The sequence below is a fragment of the Penicillium citrinum genome, assembly GCF_028827155.1.
Source record: "Penicillium citrinum strain IBT 23319 chromosome Unknown utg000008l:1.0-2707905.0:1.0-2709502.0, whole genome shotgun sequence".
Taxonomy (NCBI): domain Eukaryota; kingdom Fungi; phylum Ascomycota; class Eurotiomycetes; order Eurotiales; family Aspergillaceae; genus Penicillium; species Penicillium citrinum.
The window spans coordinates 762,280-784,161 of record NW_026622693.1 but is presented as its reverse complement, the minus strand read 5'-3'; the positions used below and the strand labels follow the sequence as shown (position 1 = coordinate 784,161).

The following is a 21,882-nucleotide window of genomic DNA, read 5'->3' as shown; positions in this document are numbered from 1 at the left end:
CCAGGGACCACCAAGCTTTTTGTCTCCACGTATGACGTGTCTTGGCGTCGACTGGCCAGGCAGCCGAGATTGTATTTCTCTACGTTCAATATTCAGTATGTACAGTGCAGTTCCACTAATTATGTAGAGAATCTGACTAGTTATTTGGAGCATGTGGCCCCTATTTATTGACGGGGGTAAAGTGAGCCGGTCTTTCTTCTCTCTTACTACAATTACCATCACTTGAAAGAGGAAGAAAAAACAAAATAACAACTTAGAACTACCCAAACTCATCATGTTCGACGCTATCAAGAACTGGTTCTCCCCGGCTAAAGAATCGGCCCCTGAATCTCAATGGGATTCTCGCACTGTTCAAGTTCAGCAGCCCAATAGCCCCGTTACCATGAATGACTCCGTCAACCAGCAGCCTGTACGTTACCCTCAACAATCGACATACAACCCCATTCTTTCTACAGATTAATACTAATATCCAACAGCAAGGTCCCGAAGGCATGAATGTCCACATGCGTGGTGGCGGTGAAGGTGAAGATGTCTGCTGTGGAGTGTAAGTTCCACTCAATTTTGAGTCCCGAACGAGGCCGGATATACTGTATCCAAACGAATTGTGAACTGATTGCATGTGTATTTAGCTGTGCTGGTCTCTGCTGCTTCGAGTGCTGCGAGTGCTGCTGCTAAAGATCTGAGTTACTATATTTCATGGTTAATATCTCCTCGGATTGTTCTTTATAATTATTTGTATGAGGCTTTGTTGGACTCAGGAGCGAGTAAGCACTGGAGCAATGGATATGATTTGAGGACTTTGTATCGGTTTTGTTTCATGGTATACCCTTAGATACATAACGATGTTCTGATGTCGAATGTTTGTATTCAATGTAGTATAATCCTCTGTCAAGGTACTCTGTCAAGGTAATATTTGAAGAGAAGTAAACTCAAGATTTAGTAACAGATAGTCAGTGGCGATTTAGCAATGCTCGAATGTATGTGGAAACCTAGAATTATAAAAAGGATCCAGGATTGTTGCAGATTTGATTCTAGCATAGCATCACTCAAAGGGCGTTTATAGTCAAAATAAAGCTAGAGTCTTGATTGATGTAGCCATGTCGCTGACAGTTTTTCAACGTCTTCATATCTATACAGTTATACTACAAGTGCAGCTCTAGTCGTTTACTGCTAGCCACTTTTGAATTGGAAGATGAAATGACTAAAAAGAAAGGTTTTTCTATCTCGGTATGGTTGGTTCAAGTTGAGTTCCATTCTCATGGTCATCATTAAGGTGGGATTTCCTACAATGCAGCAGGATAAATTGAATCACATATGGGGAATGCAAATATTAATAGTACTCTCTTCGAACAGGTAGGCGAATAAATATTTGAGGGCTTGTGATTAACTCAGAGTGCGAAGACATACAAATAAACTCCCTCACCTCGTACCTGAACCATCTAATTCCACCGGATCTCTCAGCGGTGCCTGGTCAGACCCATTTTTCTCAACAGTAGATTTGGCCCCAACTTCATGCAAGTTGCTATCCGCATTGAGCTCATGCGGCTTACCCTTACTGGTTCCGACCCCAGAGAGTTCCTGTATATTGAACAAGCGGTTCGTAGGAGACTTCGTATTATCTTGTCCATGTTTTCGTCGTCGAAGTATCAGAAACCCCAGAGCCAAAATAATCAACAGACCTCCAACTCCAACTCCAACTCCAATCCCCGCCTTCGCACCTGTCGAGAGCCCTGAGGGACTTTTTCCTTTCGATGGCGACGCTGTTTGTGTCGCATCCCCCGAGGTTGTGGATGTAGCTGGGACAGGTCTAGGATCCGTGGCGCGCCAGCGAAGTTCAATTCCGTAGGCATTCCAGCTTTGTCCGGGAGTTTGTAATCTGGTTGTAGTTTCCGTTGAGAGGCCATTCTCATTGGTGTTTAATGCTGTGTACGTCACGGTGGAATTAATACCGTAGTCGCAAATCTCGAAACTATGCCATGGTCTATCAACTGTTGCAGAGCCACGCGGCGTAAAAGTCCAGCTACTCTTTCTAAAATAATGTATAATATTAATATCTCTCCTTTAATAGGTGGTATAAAATACGTACTCATATATTGGACAACAGGTCGCTGTAGTCTCGTCCCCTCTAACCTCATACCCATTTGATTTCCACCCGCTAGGACATGCGTTTCCAGGTGAGAAATACGAGTCGGAAGACCAGCCCGATGGGAGACATCGCCGTGGATCGGCAGGACCCAAATGGCCCCAGTGGGAAGTTCTTTTCCTAAACTGAGATTGGAGTACCCAAAGATCAGTCAGACATTCACTCGGTGGACTAAATACTGTTGTCAACGGTAGAGGCTGCTCTGTGGATGTTGTGGAGGTTAATGTGGCTGACATGATTCAACGAGTGACTGGCCGATAGACCCAATGTTTACGGGCATTCAGGGGATGATAAAAGGTAAATCAGGTACATCTAGGGGAGACATTGGCCTACGTAGGTGGTGCATTTTAAGGACGACCACCTGAGCAGATGGGTGGCCTCGCTGAGTCAACATTGGGGGAAATTGGCTGGGCAACTCTCTGGGTTGTTCACGGCTAGGTTACCTTTTCAAATATACTAGGAACATACCAGTCTGTTACCTGTATTTGAATATCTTGGCTCGTTGAGGGCTGAAACCACTTGGTTCTTCTGTGAATGCCAAGGAATCGTATCTCGGGGCCAGTATTTGAGAGTATAAGTATTTCAAAGAGATAAGATGGTGTAGAGAATAGAGACTACTTAGAAAACAGTAATTAACAGATCTAACTAAGGCTAGATAGCTTCAAAGTAGTGGGTGAAACGGTGATATCGCTGTTCATAGTTGATATGAAGTTGATAGGGATTGTAGCCCGAGCAAAGCTAGTCGTCTATAGGATGGACGGTCATGGCATCTTAATTGTACTATCTTAAACTGATCTTTTTCTTGACAGACTAAGTATCTTCTCCTATGACTTTTTGTAAAATACCCCGCGTGCACCCACGCCAAGGTGATCGGCGAACGGAATGCAGATTGTAGCTTGCCCAGTGTCGACGTGGCGTGTGCCATGCATTGAGTCTGCCGCCCACAGATGTAGACAAGTGCCGCGGGCTATTAGGGCTATGAAACTTTGTGCAGTGGAATGGTTTCCAAGAGGGTCCTTGGTCAGAAGTAGACAGGCTTGATTGAAAGTTGGATTGTATCTGCTGAAAAACAGATATACCTTTATGTATCGAGGAGTCATTTGTTGAATACTGGTGGTACTACACTTAAATTTACTACTAGCCCTAGTGTCCACTGGACTCTAGGGATAGTAGTAGGATTTTATGTTAGGCGCGCCGTCTAGCGATCTCTCGGATCTCGTACATTTCTATTATTCCATACCAAAGTCTCTATGGATTTAAACGTAGAATCACATTAAGCTTCGTTGGATTTGACGTGATCAATACATACCTATGCGTTGATACTCAAATAGATCGGGATAAAAAGATCTGGAGACCTTTCTGGGTATCAAGCCTCACACAACTATCTATAATATACTATCTAGTAGATGTTGTATCTATAGCGTGTGCATATGCTTCAGTGTATACTTCAACCCCGCCACTTTGATCTACTCGATCCAAGTTACCGCCAGACCAGCTCTGGCTGCACAAAATCGCATTTATCCTCAGATCCAAAACATATCAGATTCAATCAATTTTGTTGCTTCGATAGACCAACCGCCGTACATTGTTCTAGCTAAATACTGTAAATGTGATGCATCAAGCAAGGAAGACGCTGACTAACCCGCGCGGGCACTTTACGCGTCGACGCGATTCGCGCGGATCGTTTTGGATCAACTCCAAAGGAAACCTCCTCTTGTTCATCCTTCTCTCATTCACGTCCATTCGCTCCATTCCTTTTATATCAGTATGCATTGAATTTATAGCGATCGAATTATCATCCGCTAAATTCCCTAATCCGCTCCAATTGACCATGGCCAAAGGAGACGCTTCCTCGCCAACCGGCACACCCCCCCTCCGTACTAAAACGAACAACATCCAGTGCCCAGAATATGAAGAGCCAAAAATCTATCTTGGGATTCTTCCAAAAGTCATCTCCTGCAACCCCATCTGGTACTAAACCCCGCGAACCTGCCTCGTCCCCTGCTCAAAGGGCATCGGAACAGCGTAATTCTAGTGCCACGAAACCTAAAGAAAAGAGAAGTTTCTCGAGTTTTGCGCAAGACTTGACTCCTGTGCCAAGTAGCGATTTGCCTATACCCGAAGACGATGAGGAAAATGCCGATACTGCAAAGGTGTGTTGGTTTGCCATTTGCCGACTGCCCTCTTTTCCTCCTCGCCCATAGTTAACACTTGCTCTTTTTTTAGACCGAAGACAACGCCGGCCAGGACACAACAATGACCCCTTCGCGCCGAGTAGGTCCACATCACTAATTATATTCTGCTAGTATACTGACAATACCGGTATAGTCGAAAAAGAAACAAGTTAGCTATAAGGAATCGGACTCGGAAGGCGAAGACGACGATGATGTGATCTTCCGTCCCAGCCGGAAGAACGGAGCTGGAGGTCGTGCGGCCAAGCGACGCAAGACCTCTCCTGAAAGCGAGGACGAATTCGAAGTTGCCGCGGATGACGGTGGATACTCAGACGACGGTAAAGATCCTGTTCTAAGCATGGCCATCTTAGTTTCTCGCTAACCCAGTTTAGATATGGACGACTTTGTCGTTGCCGATGACTCCGATGAAGAAGTTGCACCAAAGAAGCGGAAGAGATCGGCTCCTCAGACTGTGCGCAAGAGCTCGAATCACTCTTCCTCGCTTCCACCTCCCCCGCCGGCTGACGAGGACCTCGATCTGGATATCCCCGAAAGTTCAGGTGGGACTGCTTTGAAGTGGGCATTTGACCCTGAGAGTACAGAGCCCCGGAAAGAGCGTGAAAGGGTCTCCAGAACTCCAACAAGTACAAAAAAGGAGAAGGCCCATGTCAAGGATCCTGAGGAGCGGTATCCTTGGTTGGCAAATGTTATGGATATCGACAAGAACCCTCCAGGACATCCCGATTTCGATCCTCGAACAATCTACATCCCTCCTTTAGCCTGGTCCCGCTTCTCGCCATTCGAGAAGCAATACTGGGAAATCAAGCAGAAGTTCTGGGACACCGTTGTATTCTTCAAGAAGGGCAAGTTCTACGAGCTTTACGAGAATGACGCCACCATCGGCCATCAATTGTTTGACCTCAAGCTTACGGACAGAGTAAATATGCGTATGGTTGGTGTTCCTGAGATGAGTTTGGCTCATTGGGCCAACCAATTTGTGGCCAAGGGCTACAAGATTGCCCGCGTGGATCAGTCTGAATCTGCACTGGGTAAAGAAATGCGTGAGCGTGATGGAAAGAAGCCTGGAAAGGAAGATAAGATCATTAAACGTGAACTTGCGTGCGTGCTCACTGCCGGTACACTTGTTGAAGGATCGATGCTTCAGGACGATATGTCAACATACTGTGTTGCCATCAAGGAAGCCATTGTTGATGACCTCCCTGCTTTCGGTATTTCCTTTGTCGATACCGCTACCGGCCAATTCTTCATCTCCGAGTTTGTGGATGATGTCGACTTGACCAAGTTTGAGACCTTTGTGGCACAGACGCGGCCCCAAGAATTGCTGCTCGAGAAGGGCTGTGTTTCACATAAGATGTTGCGTATTTTAAAGAACAACACGGGTCCTACTACTCTGTGGAACTATCTCAAGCCCGGAAAAGAGTTTTGGGAGGCGGACATCACGCTCAGGGACCTTGATGCTGCCGAGTATTTTGTTTCTGACGATAACGACAATATCACAGCCTGGCCAGAGACTTTACGCCAAGCACGAGAGAAAGAACTTTTGATGTCTGCGTTTGGTGCGTTGACCCAGTATCTGCGCCTCCTGAAGATTGACAAAGATCTTATCACCATTGGCAATTTTACCTGGTATGATCCGATCAAGAAGGCATCTAGCCTGGTGTTGGACGGCCAAACTTTGATCAACATGGAAATCTTCGCCAACTCATTTGACGGTGGTGTAGATGGCACTCTATTCCAACTGCTCAACAAGTGTATCACACCATTCGGAAAGCGCCTGTTCAAGCAATGGGTCTGCCATCCTTTGATGGACTCGAAGAGAATCAATGCGCGATTGGATGCCGTCGATGCCCTGAATGCCGACCCAAGTGTCCGAGACCAATTCTCTTCACAATTGACGAAGATGCCGGATCTGGAGCGTTTGATTTCGCGTGTCCATGCCGGAAACTGCAAGGCTCAAGATTTCGTCCGCGTTCTCGAGGGGTTCGAGCAGATTGATTACACTGTCGGGCTGCTTAAAGACAGTGGATCTGGTGATGGGATCATAGGGCAATTAATCTCTGCTATGCCTGACATGACTGAGCTGCTTGCCTACTGGAAAACTGCATTTGACCGTTCCAAGGCAAAGGAGAGTGGTATCTTGGTCCCTGAGACTGGGGTTGAGAGCGATTTCGATAACTCACAAGAAACGATTGAGCAGCTTCACAAAGACCTCGATAACATACTTAAGAAAGCACGTCGGGACCTAGGTTCCACAGCCATCTGTTACCGCGACAATGGCAAGGAGATCTATCAGCTTGAGGTGCCAGTCAAAGTGAAGAATATCCCAAAGAACTGGGATCAAATGTCTGCCACCAAGCAAGTAAAACGCTACTACTTTCCCGAGCTTCGGAGTGCCATTCGCAAACTGCAAGAAGCCCAAGAAACCCACAGTCAGATTGTCAAAGAAGTCGCCGGCCGTTTCCACGCTCGATTTGACGAAAACTATGGCATCTGGCTCGCCGCTGTCCGTGTTGTCTCTCAGTTAGATTGCTTGATCAGTCTGGCTAAAGCTTCTGCATCTCTTGGTCAGCCAAGCTGCCGGCCCGTCTTTGTCGATGATGAGCGAAGCGTTCTCGAATTTGAGGAACTCCGACACCCATGCCTTCTTTCCTCTGTCGAAGACTTCATCCCGAATGACGTTCAACTTGGTGGCAAAGGCGCCAATATCGACTTACTGACTGGTGCCAATGCTGCCGGAAAATCGACTCTCCTCCGAATGGTATGGATTATATCCCCACCTTCATCAATCTAATTGTGAGACTATAACTAATACTCTTATAGACATGTGTCGCCGTCATCATGGCTCAAATCGGCTGCTATCTTCCCTGTCAATCTGCCCGGTTAACTCCGGTCGACCGGATCATGTCTCGCCTAGGAGCCAACGACAATATCTTCGCTGCGCAATCCACATTCTTCGTCGAGCTCTCCGAGACGAAAAAGATTCTCTCCGAAGCCACACCACGATCCCTCGTGATTCTCGATGAACTTGGTCGTGGCACCAGTTCCTACGACGGTGTTGCAGTCGCACAGGCCGTTTTGCATCACATTGCTACTCACATTGGAGCCATGGGCTTCTTCGCGACCCACTACCACTCACTCGCAACCGAGTTTGAAGGCCATCCCGAAATCACACCCAAGCGTATGGCCATTCATGTCGATGACGTTGAGCGCCGCGTGACTTTCCTCTACAAGCTTGAAGATGGCGTTGCAGAGGGTAGTTTCGGTATGCACTGTGCGTCCATGTGTGGTATTCCGAACAAGGTGATTGAGCGAGCTGAAGAGGCTGCCAAACAATGGGAACATACCAGTCGACTCAAGGAGAGTCTCGAACGCCGCAAGGGTGGTGGGTATGTTGGTCTTGGCTGGTGGAGTGATGTTGCGTGGGCTTTGCGTGATTCTTCTGGTGAAACTGAGGGTGATATTACCGATCGTGGACTGGAGGTTCTCCGTAAGGCTATTGAAGCTTTGTAAACAGTTCTAATTCATCTGATGCTGTATTTCTCTGCTGTATCTTGTTTTACTATGATTTGTCACATTGTGGTTTTTTTTGTCAGATATCTCGGTCAAAAGGCGTTATGAGTTGTTACTATCTTATAATGGGAAGCATCATAGCTGAGCCATCTATCCAATTCCGTTCATTCTTGTATTTCGTACTACTTTTGACAATTTGCCGCTCTATTCGTACAGTAAGTGTACATCTCAATTGGATTGCATCTGCAATTTTTAGTTTGAGCGGCGTTGTCTTTGGGATGTACAACCTTGGATTCGGCATCGACATGGGTAATTAATAGATTAAATAGATAACTCACCGACTTGCAAATCACCTTAGAGAATTCCTCTGCTGCTATAGATTGTTTTCCAGGAAGTTGGTTTGTATGCATTGAGAGCTATAGTACAGATTAAAGTAGATGCAAGGTATCATACAGTCATACAAAAAACAGCCACCACCTTTATTTCAAATTTGATCGTAATCAAGACTACCGTCTCTGCGTCTGTCCCTGGATCCGCTTATAAATAGCCGGCCACAGTTCAGGATAAAAAGCCGTGGTCTGTCTGCCAGGCTGACTCTGCTCCGCCGTAAAGAATTGAGCCGGCGGCTTTGTTCTGTACCAAGGTAACGAGACAGGCTTTGTATTCCGGAAAGTTACGGGTCGAATAGGGTGCTTGTCTGCAACAAGGTCACCCAACCGAACCGTGGTTTGGCGAGGGATTGTATTCCACCGCATTGTGTTCATGTATAGTGTTGCTGTAGGTGGGAGGTCTTTGGCGTAGTGCACGGCCATTTCTCGAGATTTGCGCGCAAATGCGGGGAGAGCGAGATGGACGAAATTGACATATGATGAGGCGACGTATGCGAATGAGACCATGGGAATTGCACCTCCTATGATTACTATTTGTTTTGCCCATGGTATTAGCTACCTGAGGCTAGACAAGGGTGGTTGTCGTGGACAAGCGCAACTTACCAAGCGGAGTCATCCATTGTTGACTTTCGTCGGCCCAGCATGCTGGCGCTACAATGAAACATGCAGCGCCAAAGAGGAAAATCGTAGTGACTCGGAGCATACCGAGGTACATGGCTCGACCGGTCCCTCCATAATAAACCAAGATACGCTCCGGTGGTCCTGTAACCCCAACAATCAGCACATAGACTCTTTCCCCTCGCAGCGTAGAATATGCTTTGTCACACCTTTTCGAATTGTCGTCTTGAGGGATTCCGCGGAGGAAGTTATTGTCGTAGGTGGTTCGGGGGTAGTAATTTTTGGGCCGGTGACTTTAGGCGCATTGCGCTGTGATGGACGCGGGGCTTGAGTCTTGAAGCGCAGCCAAATTCGACTGCGCAGATCGCGCTGAGACGATCTCGGCAGCGCTCGTAATGTGGGATGTAGTAGAATACGCATCGAGTGCAAGCCAAGTGTTGAATATAATAATCAGTTGAAAATCAATCAAATTGACGTCGGAGGTTGTTGGCAATTCCCGTGTTTATCGCCGACCGCCCTCCGTTCCGCTTTGTTGCTTCCCTCCTTTCTTTCGGCCTTGCTTCTTTAAATGGTTGATTCCCCCTGTTAATTTCTCTTTGAATATCCTCTTTTCGAGTCCACAGCCGGCCTGGGTCTCTAATTTCTATCATACTGGCGAAGTCATGAACAGCTGACCAGTTATCACGACGCCATGTCTCCGGCTTATCATGGCCTTCTCGGTCACTCTATTCTGATACTCGGCTTGTTTCTCTTTCTATTACCCGGATACGCCTATGAAAAACTCTCTGATGAATCCTTGAAATCGCTACCGCGTGCGAGTGAGGATTTCGATATCCATACCGGCTCCCTTCTCTCACCAATCCTTCGAACTCGCGTCCCCGGAACAGAAGGACATGAAGCTGTCCTTGAACACTTTGCCAATTTCTTTCGAACAACATTGCCGAAGTGGAATATAGAGCTACAAAATTCGACTTCTACAACCCCAGTCTCCAAGGGGAAGGAAGTCCCATTCGTCAACTTTATTGCTTCGCGCGATCCTCCAGGCGCTCCGGCTGGCGATGTTGGACGTTTGACTTTGGTTGCGCATTACGATAGCAAATTGACGCCAACAGGTTTCATTGGGGCCATCGATAGTGCTGCACCATGTGCGATTCTCATGCACGCTATGCGCACCATTGACAAAGCCTTGGACGAAAAATGGGCGGCAATGTATCCGCATGGTGTAGACGCATCTCTCGAAGAAGTCCATGGGATTCAGGTCATTTTCCTGGACGGCGAAGAGGCTTTTGACCATTGGACAGATACAGATTCGTTATACGGGGCACGCTCCCTGGCGTCGAATTGGAGCTCGGAATTTTATCCAGCTATGTCGGCTTATAGGACACCACTCTCATCTATTGAGCTCTTTGTTCTGCTCGACCTTCTTGGTTCAAAGACCCCGCATATCCAATCATATTACCAAACTACTCATTGGGCGTACCAAGATCTCGCTGCGGCTGAAAAGCGATTGCGGTCTCTCGGTCAATTGAAATCCACTTCGAAAGAATCTTGGTTTCCCGATTCAAAAAAGGATTCGCACGACGTTATCCCCTTGGGTGGAATTTCAGACGATCATCTCCCATTCTTAGCACGCGGTGTTGAAATCCTTCATGTCATTGACTTTGCTCCGTTTAAGGGATTTCCGCCTGTTTGGCATACGCTTGATGACGACGCTGAGCATCTCGATATGGCCACAGTAGAAGACTGGGGTCTGGTGGTTAGTGCTTTTGCAGCCGAATGGATGGAATTAGAGGGCTACTTGAAATTTGATGAGCATACGCAGTCACGACGGGATGAAGAGCTCGAGATGGAGGCCAGTTATCTCAATAAGAAGAGCGAGTTGTAAGCCTATCCCATATTTTTTTCTGCCCCGTTGCTATCTTTGCGAAGACTATATATACCCGTTTCATGTTATATACCCATCAGAGCCTTTAGCGCTGCACTTCAATCTGCATAGTGATCATGCTGATTTCGCATTACAATTAGAAATTAAGGATTTATGAACTCAAAACTGGAATGAGGATCATTCTGTGATCTCCAACTATTATTAGCCTCGACGAGTCCTCAGTGCGGCTCAACTGACGACCATAACAACAAAAGGGAATGGCCTGTGATGGTTCGATCTATTGTATTTTGTCCTAGTAGGTTGAGGCATTGGTCTCCCCATGTAGATCAGACATCTACGTTTAAGAATAATCAATTACGGAACACGCCGTACCATCAGAACGCGAAAAATTGCCTGCTTTATAGTAAAGTCTACCTATAATATTCTGAGTAGCTGCTCCACGAATTTCCAGAGCCTGTCCAAGTACTGGAAGGACCTGTCTTTGATGCCACTTGTACTTCCTGAATCCCGACTTGAGTAATTGTCAGACTCGAGGCGCGGAAGCAACTTTTTATTCTTACAGCATCTATCGGGGTGGTCCGACTTCCTGCTGAACAGTAAATCACGATTTGGCGACTTGCTTCTAATCCCGAGCCATCCATGTCCAAAAACTTGAATATTGCCGAATCCTTCAATTTTCTCGCTTTCCAAAGCTTAAAGGCGATCCAAATAAGCTTCCCCCTTTTCATTATAGGCACTACCTTTGATATATCTGATACCAGAATCCCCCCCATCACCATATAAATACCCATCAAGTATCCATCGATGTCGATGTGGAGATTTGTAGATCCTAGATGTGGGTGACATTCCACCGGGATGATTTCCCGATTCGGACTTTAGGGGGAAAGGGCTCTATAGGTATAGAGCCCTTTTACACTGCGATTCTTGAAGACGGCACAAGTGCTTGGACGACTTTGTATAGCTCTGACATAAATATAGGTTTTTGAGTGAAGAGTTTTGTGTCAAGCGTATACAGTCATCTTACTTTACTTTTGTTCCAATTACATATTCTGCTTCATTCCCCTGACATGGACGTTGAGATGGATGGATCACAATCATAAGCTGGTTGGAACTGGGCAGGTTGTTTACCCTAGTTCAACTAAATACTAGGTAGTAACAAGTTGTCCCGTCGGAACAGCGGCAACTTTTTCGCAAGAAGCATCATTGCACTCGAATATAGCAGGTACTAATCTTCCACCAGGTACCTGAGCCTCCTGGCTCCATGCATGTCCTCAAAAGGAAAACCTTCCGATCCGTGGCAATGGAAGAAAGATGGGTATAAAATGGTCAAGAGGCACCACAGTGGATCAAAACGATCCATTTATCAAGAGACTGAAACTTTCCCGGAATCTTTCATTTTAAAAGGGAGCCAGAAATCCTCGAATAATATCCAACGTAATTCAATTGAACAAGATACTTTGATACAATGACTTCCCCCACAAATACCATCACGGTCACGCTGAAGCAGCTGGCCAAAATGATCGATCATTCTCTGTTACATCCAACAATGACCGATGCCGATATCCTCGCCGGTCTCAAAATCGCTCGAGACAACAATGTGGCCACTGCATGCGTCAAGCCTTACTTGATTCCACTCGCCAAAAAGGAACTTTCATGCTCTGACGTTCTGGTATGTCCAGTGATCGGATTCCCTCACGGCAACAGCACCACCGAAATCAAGGTGCAAGAAGCTGTTGCCGCAGCCCAAGCTGGCGGTCAAGAGATCGATATGGTGGTCAATATTGGAAAGGTTCTTGGTGGTGATTGGGAATATGTTAAGCGCGAGATCGACGAAATCAACAAGGCTGTTATTGGTAACGGAGCTATCTTGAAGGTGATCTTTGAAAATGATTACCTTAAGCCGGAACATATTGTTAAATTATGTGAAATCTGCACGGAAGTCGGCACTGCCTTTGTGAAGACTTCTACAGGTTATGGATTTGTCAAACAGGCTGATGGTTCTTACAACTACCTTGGTGCTACCATTAGCGATTTGAAATTGATGAGGAAGCACTCGGGCTCAAATGTCCAAATCAAAGCTGCAGGCGGCGTGAGGACCCTGGATGACCTACTGCATGTTATGAGCTTAGGTGTGACACGTATCGGAGCTACTGCTACGATTCCCATTCTTGAGGCTGCGAAGGAACGCGGCATCACCGATGAGCCAACAGTCGTGACGTTCAACCCCATGCAGGAGAAGGCTGGCGGCTACTAGAAGCTAGTAGTAATAGGAAAGGAATGCTAGCTGGACAGTCCGTGTTTCATTATTTTGGCGATGTTTCACAAATGAAGTATTTAAGTTTTAACTTTGAAGGCGTTCTATCTTTTAATGTATGAAGCTCTGCCAAATACCTTATCTAGTCTTTCCAATCTATGGATGCCCCTTCCTATCCAAGATTACCAACCAAATATCCACTCATCGTTGCCAGTCCCCAAGTGGGCTGGATAACGGCTCTCAAAAGAGCCGGGCCAGGGCACACTCCCCTTAGTCCCCAGGCTACTCCAAACGCAACAGCACCGGCCAGGAACCGCCAGTCAATATCACCCACGGTGGCAGTAGGAAGACGCCACTTCTCAGCCAGCGTAGGCTTGGGGGTAGTCTTATCCTTTTCCGCCGACTGTCCAGGTCTCATTGACAGATATGTCACCAGGGACGGTCCAATACCAAAAAGAATGACCAAAGCCAAGGATGGATCAAAGCGAGACGGATCGGTGGGAAGAGCAAAGAACCGCAAAACTTTAGCCGAGTCCGCCATTCCGGAGATCAACAAGCCGAGTCCAAACTCCAGTCCCGCGATATATGAGAAGGTTGTTCTGGAATGCTTTGATCGGGAGAGGAACTTTGGTACGAAGAAGAAATTCGTGATGGTGGATAAGAGGACCGCGCTAGACATGAAGACTAAGTCTGGCGTAGAAGGAGTAATCACTGTATAGCACGGTGTGGATGGGGGACAAGGAGGTATGTTTGATCCCCCTCCAACCATATTAGCCGTGAGTAAGGCAGTGGTGAAGAAGGTAGCTGTTGCTATTAATGATCGTGGAGATAATCGAGATAGACCGCAGAGCATATGTCCTGATGTACACCCTCGGCCATTCTATAGACCGGAATAATTAGCATTATGCCATACTTCTCAAGTCTAGCCATCATTTGATATAAAACAAGCTTCATTTTCAGCAAAACAAAGAAGGGGGAGGAAGATGCCGTTCTAGGCTTTTTACTCACCTTTGTGCCCCATCCCAAAAGCAACCCTACACCAAAGGTCGTTGCGGCTGTAGTCCAGGAATTCGGCGCAATCGGGTACTCCGGCAATAAATTTGGTGCAAGTAAATAAACTGGCAGAATACTTGATACCAAGCCCGCAATGATTGGGATGTTATCCCTAGATGGGTTGAAAACCGCGCCGGATATCAAGGAGGAGATACCAAAGACAGCACCATTATGCATGAGCAGTCCAGAAGATCCCTGATAAAGAAGCCAGGCACCAAGAGAGGTATGAATAGGAGTGAACATAACGAAGTTGATAGTCGTACACTGTACACTGTTGTAGATTCGAAGGGACAGGGATAGTATTTTCGGGTTTGTGAGGCTATTAAACTTTATTTGATGTCATTGGTCGGTTCGGGGAATTAATATCAAATGGCGTAATTCAGAGAAGATGAGCAACTTGTTCCAAGAAAAAGTTCCTTCTGGAGAAGCCCAATATAACAGTGTAAAGAGGTAGTGAACCGTGGAGTGTAAGGAGGAAAGCTCCTGGAAAAGCAGCGCAGATATGCCCTTCATTCGGGGATGCCCTGGTCCCCGACTAACCGACTGGAGGTCCCCGGGTGGAGCAAAAGAGCAGAAGTGACCGCGACTGGCTGTGATCGGTCTTTAATTTGAAATCAAATAGTGTATATCACTGGTAGTAGTCAGTAATGCACATAAGTTGTCAGCTGTTGTTGCTAAAGTATACTTTACTAGCCCTTCCCGATTAGGGCTTGTACAACCAAGAAGAGGTGATGGTTAGTATAACGCTCAGAGATACATCATAGATAGATTGAGCTGATCCCAAATGTATAATTTCATGTAATAATTATTCCCTTCGATCAATGTTAACTAACCACGGTAGGTGACTGCTTACCAACTGGCAAGATTCCGCATTCTTCGCCCTGGCTGGTCTCAGTCGCGCCTTCCTCGCGAGAAAATAAACTCGTACCTGCCTGATCTAGATTGACCCCAGATTCCGTTCCTTCCTTTTTTCAACAACACTCCGTTGTCTTCTTCCTCTTCTCCTTGTCTTCATCTACTTTCCTCTTCTATTCTTTCTACTCTGTCTTCCTCTCTCCATGCTAGATCACTCGTCACTGATACCTCAACATGGGCAATTCACAGAGCGTCACTGGTCATGACTGCTTCCTCGCAGCCGTAAACAACGATGCTAGCAGGGTAGCATTTCGCGGCAGCTTGCATCCGGTTCCACTGTATAATACGGATATTCCCGTGGTGCCAGCAGCAATCACATATCCAGAAACCACTGAGGAAGTCGCTGCAATTGTGAGTTGTGCCGCAGACCACAAATATAAAGTCCAGGCACGTAGTGGCGGCCACAGTTACGCCAACTATGGTACGCTATCATATGCTTTCCGCTCTAATTGTAGATGTCAGCATTTCTGATATCTATGTCCAGGACTTGGAGGGGCTGATGGTGCTATTGTTGTCGACTTGATGCACTTCCAGCATTTCTCATTCAATCCCGATTCCAACATCGCGACTATCGGTGCTGGAACCCTGCTGGGAGACTTGACTACCCGCCTTTACCAATATGGAGGACGCGCTGTTGCTCATGGTACGTGCCCGCAGGTTGGTGTTGGGGGCCATATGACCATCGGCGGTCTTGGTCCCAAATCTAGAGAATGGGGCATGGCCCTGGATCATGTTGAAGAAGCAACGGTAGTACTCGCGAACTCAAGCATTGTGCAGGTCTCAGAAGATGAGTATCCAGATATATTTTTCGCAATCAAGGGGGCCGCAGCAAGCTTTGGCATAGTGACTGAATTTCAACTTCACACCCATCCCGCACCCACTAAGGCTTATCAATATTCGTTCACCTGGAGTATGGGGGATAGCCGAGCCAAAGCACAAGTCTTCAAGGATTGGCAGAGGTTAATCTCCAATGAAAACCTGACTCGGAAATTTGCTTCGGATTTAGTTATCACAGAAGCGGGAATTATAGTGGCAGGCACTTTCTTTGGATCCCAGGAGGAATTCGAGGCCTTCAGACTGGAAAGTCACTTTCCGCCGAGCAGTTCGTCTGTAATCATCACACTTGATAACTGGCTCGGCATGGTTGGGAGTCAGGTGGAAGAGCTCATTCAGCTAGTTGGCGGCGGGATTCCGATGTCATTCTACGCAAAATCTCTTCCTTTTACCCAGAAGACAATTATCCCCGACCATGCCGTTGATGCTCTATTTGAATATATTGATAAGGCTGACAAGGGGACTCTCACCTGGTTTATCATCTTCGATTTAGAAGCCGGTGCCACCAACGATGTACCCATGAATGCGACTGCATATGCTCATCGAGATGCATTCATGTGGATGCAGACCTACGCCATCAACCCCCTGGGCTCGGTGTCGCGCGAGACGAAGAATTTTCTTCAGGGAATCAACGACATCATTGTCCTTTCAGAAGGCCCTAGTGCTCGCTTTGGGGCATATCCGGGCTACGTCGATCCATATATGGAGAATGCTCAGCTGGCCTATTGGGGTAGTAACCTTCCCCGTCTCGAGAAGATCAAGGCGGATGTCGACCCAAGGGATATTTTCCATAATCCACAGAGTGTACGGGTTAAGTCCGAGCGGTGATCGTTTTCGTTGAAGGCATGACCATGGTTTATTGCGACGATCGATCCCTCCGAGGGATATGCTTTATTACGACTTTACGATTCTCCGATACCCTTATTTTTCTTCATTTTGATGACATACTCGGCCTCGTAGCTTTTCGAGGATAGTTGAGAAATAAAAGTTTTTCCATAATGGACACCCCGAATGGGTTTTGCATGACTTCGTCCATCTCTGCAATCATATATCACACTGTTACTAGGACTTACTACCCAAACCGTATGGCAGTGCTTAGTACTCAACCTTGGTTGAACCTTGTCTGTTACATGTACATCGGTGAGAGCTCTGGGTTTACAGTATGCAGAGGGCTTCTGGCACTGCGACCAGTCAGTAATCCTGCGAATAGCATGAGGTGGAAGAGGGTCTTTCAAAATGGCAAAAACTTGGTAATAAAGAAACGAAGAGAAGACGAACAAGAATTGTGAAGATATGTATCATCCCTCAAAACTTGATATTCTACATAGTAGAGTACATGCTTCGCCCTATCGGGACGTACAGCTACATAGTGACGCTAGTCAAGATGCACGGCTTGCCGACCATGGACCACCTTTGGACAACAGAGTTCCAAAATCAAGAACAACGTGCATACCGATATCTCCATTCATTGGCCCAGGGGACTGCCAGGGTTCCAGGCAGAACCGAATTGAAGCAGGTAACGCCACAGTCAGCAGGGGTTCGAGCATCTACTGTGGTTGAACTGATTACGGTACTGGCTGAAGGAACCGAATGACGGTGGTTTGCAGCAAGTTCGGAACTTGCAAGCTGCTGAAACACGCCATGGCCTTGAGAATACCATTCCCCTAACATTCTTGGCTGGAAGGTATACGCGATGAGATCGGAGACCCGTCCTACTGTATGGATCGTACCAAGTGGGAGCAGTATCACAAGCCATGCAATTGACCAATTCGATGCAAAGCTCCGTCCCTAAACTCCCCACCTGTTACTATTGTGATCTTCACTGACAGCTCTGGATTACGTAGCTTATCCCGATGTCCCCAGGTTAATAGATTAATTTACAAGACATACAACGATCGGCAGTCGTGTACTGTGCCACAGATGATCCAGATACAGCTGTCGATCTGCGCTTAGCCGGTTTCCGGGCAGTTTCTAGATGACGCAAAGAGGTCGAGATTGACATGAATCCACTGTTTATTTCCCAATTCAGGGGGTGATAAACATTTTCCTTTTCTCTTTTACACATTATCGATCACGGGTTTCTATTCTTATTCCATGCAAGTGTACTGAACTAACCGTGTACAGTCGTATAAGGCTGATGGGGGAGATCCACGACAGTGGCGTTAGGGTTATGACGTTATCAACGTCATGCTGCCCGGTTTCACTCCATCAACACCAAACAAACTCGACTTTGTTCAATCCAGATGATATTTGCATTTCTTGTGGATTTCACAATTGCGGGGGACTTTGCACGTCATGTCTTTGTGGGCGCGTTTGTACAAATGGCGTCATGAGTCGAACAGTTCCTATATAATCCTCCTTCCATGTGGTACAATTTCAGTTTCTCATCATCAATCAACTCTCAAATCTTCTACAACCAAGCAAGCCTTTTCTACTCTTTTTTCTTAAAAATCATCCAATTTTGCATCTAGTATCATCTATCATCAATCATCATGTCGAACATCATCCACAAGGTCAAGGACGCTGTCACTCACCACGGTGACAAGGACAACAAGCACACTAGCTCCACTGGCACCGACGCCAACACCTACGATTCCAGCCGCTCCTCAAATCACGGCCCTCACGATAGCAATGTTGCCAACACTGCCGACCCTCGCATTGACAGCGACCGCTCCCAACTAGGCAGCCAGTCCTACAACACCACTGGCACTCGCGGTAGCACCGGTGCTGCTGGCTCAACTGGCGCATATGGAACTACTGGCACTGGCAACACTGCCTCTGACGCTTATGACCTAAGCGGTTCTACCAACCACGGCACTCATGACAGCAATATCGCCAACAAGGCTGATCCTCGCTTCGATAGTGACCGTGATGGTCGTGCTACTCACGGCAGCACTGGCACTGGCCTTGGTGGATCTACTGGCACCTACGGCAGCACTGGCTCAACTGGCTACGCCCCTACCGGCACTACCTCTCACACTTCCCAGTCCCTGGGCACTGGTGCTGGAGCCACTGGCGCATACGGCAGCACTGGCTCAACCGGCTATGCCCCCACTGGAACTACCTCTCACACTACCCAGCCCTTGAGCACCGGTGCTGGATCTACTGGTGCTTACGGTACTACCGGATCTACTGGTACCACTGCCTCTGACGCTTATGACATGAGCGGTTCTACCAACCACGGCCCTCACGACAGCAACGTCGCCAACAAGGCCGACCCTCGCTTCGACAGCGATCGTGATGGCCGCGCCAGTCACGGCACTACTGGCCTCGGTGGATCTACTGGTGGCTACGATACCACTCACTCCCGCACCTCTGGCCCTGCCAGCTCCACTGCCGGTCCCCACAGCAGCAACGTTGCTAACGAGGCCGACCCTCGTGTCGATAGCGACCAGAGCAAGAAGAAGGAGCACCTCGCTGGCGAGTACTCCGGTATTGACCGATTCGACAAGGATGTCCACAAGGGTAGCATTGCTGGCGGTAACCAGGTCATCGGCCTGCACGGTAGCAAGGGCCCTACAACTACCAAGAACTTCGATCAGTCTCAGCACGAGAGTGCTGCCGGTGCTGGTAGCAGCTACAACACCGGTCATCAGTCTACTGCTGGTCCCCACAACAGCGATATGATGAACAAGATGGATCCTCGTGTTGACTCTGACCTTGATGGATCCAAGACTGTCGGCGGCGACAAGACTTACGCCCAGCCCCAGACTCAGCGTTATTAATAAGTTTGTTGTATGATAGCTAGCGATTTTTTTTTCTTATGATGCTTAACGAGTAAACGATCAATTGATATATTACTTTATTTCATCACTTCTCTTTTCTTTATTCTCCAGTATTCTAAATTAGAAAATCAGAGAGCTTTCTAGAGTCTGAGCGACAAAATAGTAATAATAGATCCAAACAGAAATTGAAAAGACAAGGATAACCAGGGATTCAATGATCGCCATGCGTCATACAACAATCATTTCCATGGCCCACCAAATCATAGCCTCTCCATTGGACTGGAGACAGTTTTTGCCACGAGACAAAAAGGAATACCAGTACAATAACCCCCCCGCATAGAACTATGTGGCCAGCCAAACTTCAACTCTTCAACTATTCAAACACTTCAAAAATGTCATTTCAAAACAGCGCATGCGACGTCCACCTCAGCACCCAGCCAGGCGCAACATCTTTAATTGCAATTTGCAACAATGACGAGGGAACCGGTCTAGAAACAGAACTACTTTTGGATGATTATCTAGGAAATGAAGATGGTAAGTTATTAGCCATTTTGGGAGGTGACACCTGTCAGCGTGTGTGTGCATTTTGAGTCCCTGGTGTCTCACTAGCTGTCAGGTCATATAACCTGGGGAGGCAAGAATTTCAGCAAAAATGCGAGGAATATTTTTATTTCTTCAGATGGACCGAAACATATTCCTACTCTTCATTGTGATCTTGCTGGTCCTGATGGGAAATATGTTTCGCGTGAAATTGATCTTGCGGATCACATTGCTAATATTGATGGAGAGTTGGTGGTTCTTCCTTATTAATTGTGAAGTGGCGATGGCAAAGGCGAGCGTGTACAGTACTACTGTACCTATCTGTATTCTGTGACTATACGGTGTTTTGAAGGCAATTTACAATGCAAAAAGTTGCGGAATTTTTTATATGAAGACATTGTGAAAGATGGATTGGACTAGACTTTGACCAGTATCCAATCTATTCGTTCAAAATGCACTGTAAATTTAATACATGTCCTTGATTGACGATGCAAACATTGTATTTTGGTTAGAAAATGGTAGTTTGGCACATGATCTCTTAAGGAATGGTGATGTCATGTCATACTGTTATACTATAAGTATTGGTTGTCAAATTCAACACGAGAACTTATAAGCTGTCGTAAAGAACCCCGCGAGGTTTTCAGTATATCAACTGCCTCCCAAACAAACTAACTACGCGCTGATTCAAGATGAGCTGCATGTATGTCCTCAGAAAACGTCCGATCGGGATTCTCCTCAATAGCAAACCAGCGTCTTCTATACTGAGAACAGTACGACCAATACAAACATCTACAGAACCGAGCTATGAACAATGGATTCTCGATAGACAGCTCCTCAGACCAGACAGAATGGAAACATGTCAATCAGGTACAGATGACGAAGTGGGTCATCACAAATCACCCTACGATGGATCCAAAACAGCCGTTGATAAAGAGGTCTTGGCGCTGAGAGAAGAATATAAATCTGAAGGCGATGCCCATGACCCTTTACTTGTTAGCCCGGCGAATCTGGATGTCAGTCTTATTTTAAATCCAATGATCGAGCGAGCTGTTCATGGATCGACGACGTTGAGAAGTTGTAAAGGGTGGAGTGCGAAGCATAAGATTGTTCTTCTTCGGACGGAACCTTATGAGAAGAGAAAGTATGAGGAGGTTTTTTATCGTGAGATTCTGAAGGTTTGATAATCCTCCTGGGTTTTCGTGAATGATGCTGATGGCGTTTATAGAAGATGTGATTTGCAAGAGATTTTACCAAAGCTCTTGCATGCCAGTAGTACCGGCATACTATTTCGGCGTCGAATGTCGATCTTAATGTGCCAAGACTGAGGTTATGGGGATCTAAGATAGTATTATGAACACCAACTTGAATAAAAATAGTATCTAACGCTGTTCAGATCTAATTGGCTACCTAGTATTACTAGTAATCGGAGGTAATATAAGTTATTAATCTAAGTACGAGCCTGGAGCATTCTTTGTCATTTATATGTTGCTTTTTCTTTGTATATTCGCACATCACCCGGCCTTGTTTTGAATGTCCCTTCCACTATATGCTGTACTGGGGTTGTAGTGCTTACTGTATGGCTCAAACAGTGGGCTTTATGTTCGACAAAATGCAGATTGACCAATAGGGCAAGGCAATCGATTCTGTCATGTAATATCGTGATCGATAGTGCTAATTGGGTGCTTTGCTATCCGAGGTGCGTAAAATTTCGGGATGAGAATAGTCTGCAGCACATGGTTTCACGACATGCAAACCGAGCGTTGGTCAAGAAACCGTTTAAGCCATTTCTGGAATAGATAGCCAAGTCCCAAATGTAGCCAG

The 21,882-nt window shown here is 46.7% G+C and overlaps 12 protein-coding genes across 12 annotated transcripts; 9 read left to right on the top strand and 3 right to left on the bottom strand.

Moving 5' to 3' along the window:
• Nucleotides 1–274: 274 nt before the first annotated feature.
• N7469_008729 (uncharacterized protein) lies at nucleotides 275–675 on the top strand (the record flags this gene model as incomplete). Its single annotated transcript, XM_056647647.1, has 3 exons — nucleotides 275–409; nucleotides 477–544; nucleotides 630–675. 3 exons carry the CDS (start codon nucleotides 275–277, stop codon nucleotides 673–675), a joined length of 249 nt encoding a protein of 82 aa, XP_056497412.1.
• Nucleotides 676–1,419: 744 nt separating this feature from the next.
• N7469_008728 (uncharacterized protein) lies at nucleotides 1,420–2,379 on the bottom strand (the record flags this gene model as incomplete). Its single annotated transcript, XM_056647646.1, has 2 exons — nucleotides 1,420–2,029; nucleotides 2,087–2,379. The coding sequence occupies 2 exons, from the start codon at nucleotides 2,377–2,379 to the stop codon at nucleotides 1,420–1,422; spliced, it is 903 nt and encodes a 300-aa protein (XP_056497411.1).
• Nucleotides 2,380–4,053: 1,674 nt separating this feature from the next.
• On the top strand, nucleotides 4,054–7,848 carry N7469_008727 (mismatch repair ATPase MSH6; the record flags this gene model as incomplete). The annotated part of the gene is made up of 5 exons (XM_056647645.1): nucleotides 4,054–4,296; nucleotides 4,370–4,417; nucleotides 4,472–4,655; nucleotides 4,710–7,096; nucleotides 7,159–7,848. The coding sequence occupies 5 exons, from the start codon at nucleotides 4,054–4,056 to the stop codon at nucleotides 7,846–7,848; spliced, it is 3,552 nt and encodes a 1,183-aa protein (XP_056497410.1).
• A 506-nt stretch (nucleotides 7,849–8,354) lies between these two features.
• N7469_008726 (uncharacterized protein) lies at nucleotides 8,355–9,275 on the bottom strand (the record flags this gene model as incomplete). The annotated part of the gene is made up of 3 exons (XM_056647644.1): nucleotides 8,355–8,767; nucleotides 8,841–8,999; nucleotides 9,065–9,275. 3 exons carry the CDS (start codon nucleotides 9,273–9,275, stop codon nucleotides 8,355–8,357), a joined length of 783 nt encoding a protein of 260 aa, XP_056497409.1.
• A 271-nt stretch (nucleotides 9,276–9,546) lies between these two features.
• Nucleotides 9,547–10,740, top strand: N7469_008725 (glutaminyl-peptide cyclotransferase family protein; the record flags this gene model as incomplete). Its single annotated transcript, XM_056647643.1, has 1 exon — nucleotides 9,547–10,740. One exon carries the CDS (start codon nucleotides 9,547–9,549, stop codon nucleotides 10,738–10,740), a length of 1,194 nt encoding a protein of 397 aa, XP_056497408.1.
• Nucleotides 10,741–12,256: 1,516 nt separating this feature from the next.
• N7469_008724 (2-deoxyribose-5-phosphate aldolase) lies at nucleotides 12,257–12,994 on the top strand (the record flags this gene model as incomplete). Its single annotated transcript, XM_056647642.1, has 1 exon — nucleotides 12,257–12,994. One exon carries the CDS (start codon nucleotides 12,257–12,259, stop codon nucleotides 12,992–12,994), a length of 738 nt encoding a protein of 245 aa, XP_056497407.1.
• A 172-nt stretch (nucleotides 12,995–13,166) lies between these two features.
• Nucleotides 13,167–14,290, bottom strand: N7469_008723 (YeeE/YedE family protein; the record flags this gene model as incomplete). Its single annotated transcript, XM_056647641.1, has 2 exons — nucleotides 13,167–13,874; nucleotides 14,003–14,290. 2 exons carry the CDS (start codon nucleotides 14,288–14,290, stop codon nucleotides 13,167–13,169), a joined length of 996 nt encoding a protein of 331 aa, XP_056497406.1.
• An 846-nt stretch (nucleotides 14,291–15,136) lies between these two features.
• On the top strand, nucleotides 15,137–16,624 carry N7469_008722 (FAD-binding oxidoreductase; the record flags this gene model as incomplete). The annotated part of the gene is made up of 2 exons (XM_056647640.1): nucleotides 15,137–15,383; nucleotides 15,447–16,624. The coding sequence occupies 2 exons, from the start codon at nucleotides 15,137–15,139 to the stop codon at nucleotides 16,622–16,624; spliced, it is 1,425 nt and encodes a 474-aa protein (XP_056497405.1).
• A 556-nt stretch (nucleotides 16,625–17,180) lies between these two features.
• N7469_008721 (uncharacterized protein) lies at nucleotides 17,181–17,390 on the top strand (the record flags this gene model as incomplete). Its single annotated transcript, XM_056647639.1, has 1 exon — nucleotides 17,181–17,390. One exon carries the CDS (start codon nucleotides 17,181–17,183, stop codon nucleotides 17,388–17,390), a length of 210 nt encoding a protein of 69 aa, XP_056497404.1.
• Nucleotides 17,391–18,288: 898 nt separating this feature from the next.
• Nucleotides 18,289–19,521, top strand: N7469_008720 (uncharacterized protein; the record flags this gene model as incomplete). The annotated part of the gene is made up of 1 exon (XM_056647638.1): nucleotides 18,289–19,521. One exon carries the CDS (start codon nucleotides 18,289–18,291, stop codon nucleotides 19,519–19,521), a length of 1,233 nt encoding a protein of 410 aa, XP_056497403.1.
• A 392-nt stretch (nucleotides 19,522–19,913) lies between these two features.
• N7469_008719 (CVNH domain-containing protein) lies at nucleotides 19,914–20,331 on the top strand (the record flags this gene model as incomplete). Its single annotated transcript, XM_056647637.1, has 2 exons — nucleotides 19,914–20,055; nucleotides 20,201–20,331. 2 exons carry the CDS (start codon nucleotides 19,914–19,916, stop codon nucleotides 20,329–20,331), a joined length of 273 nt encoding a protein of 90 aa, XP_056497402.1.
• A 578-nt stretch (nucleotides 20,332–20,909) lies between these two features.
• Nucleotides 20,910–21,242, top strand: N7469_008718 (uncharacterized protein; the record flags this gene model as incomplete). Its single annotated transcript, XM_056647636.1, has 1 exon — nucleotides 20,910–21,242. One exon carries the CDS (start codon nucleotides 20,910–20,912, stop codon nucleotides 21,240–21,242), a length of 333 nt encoding a protein of 110 aa, XP_056497401.1.
• Nucleotides 21,243–21,882: the final 640 nt, after the last annotated feature.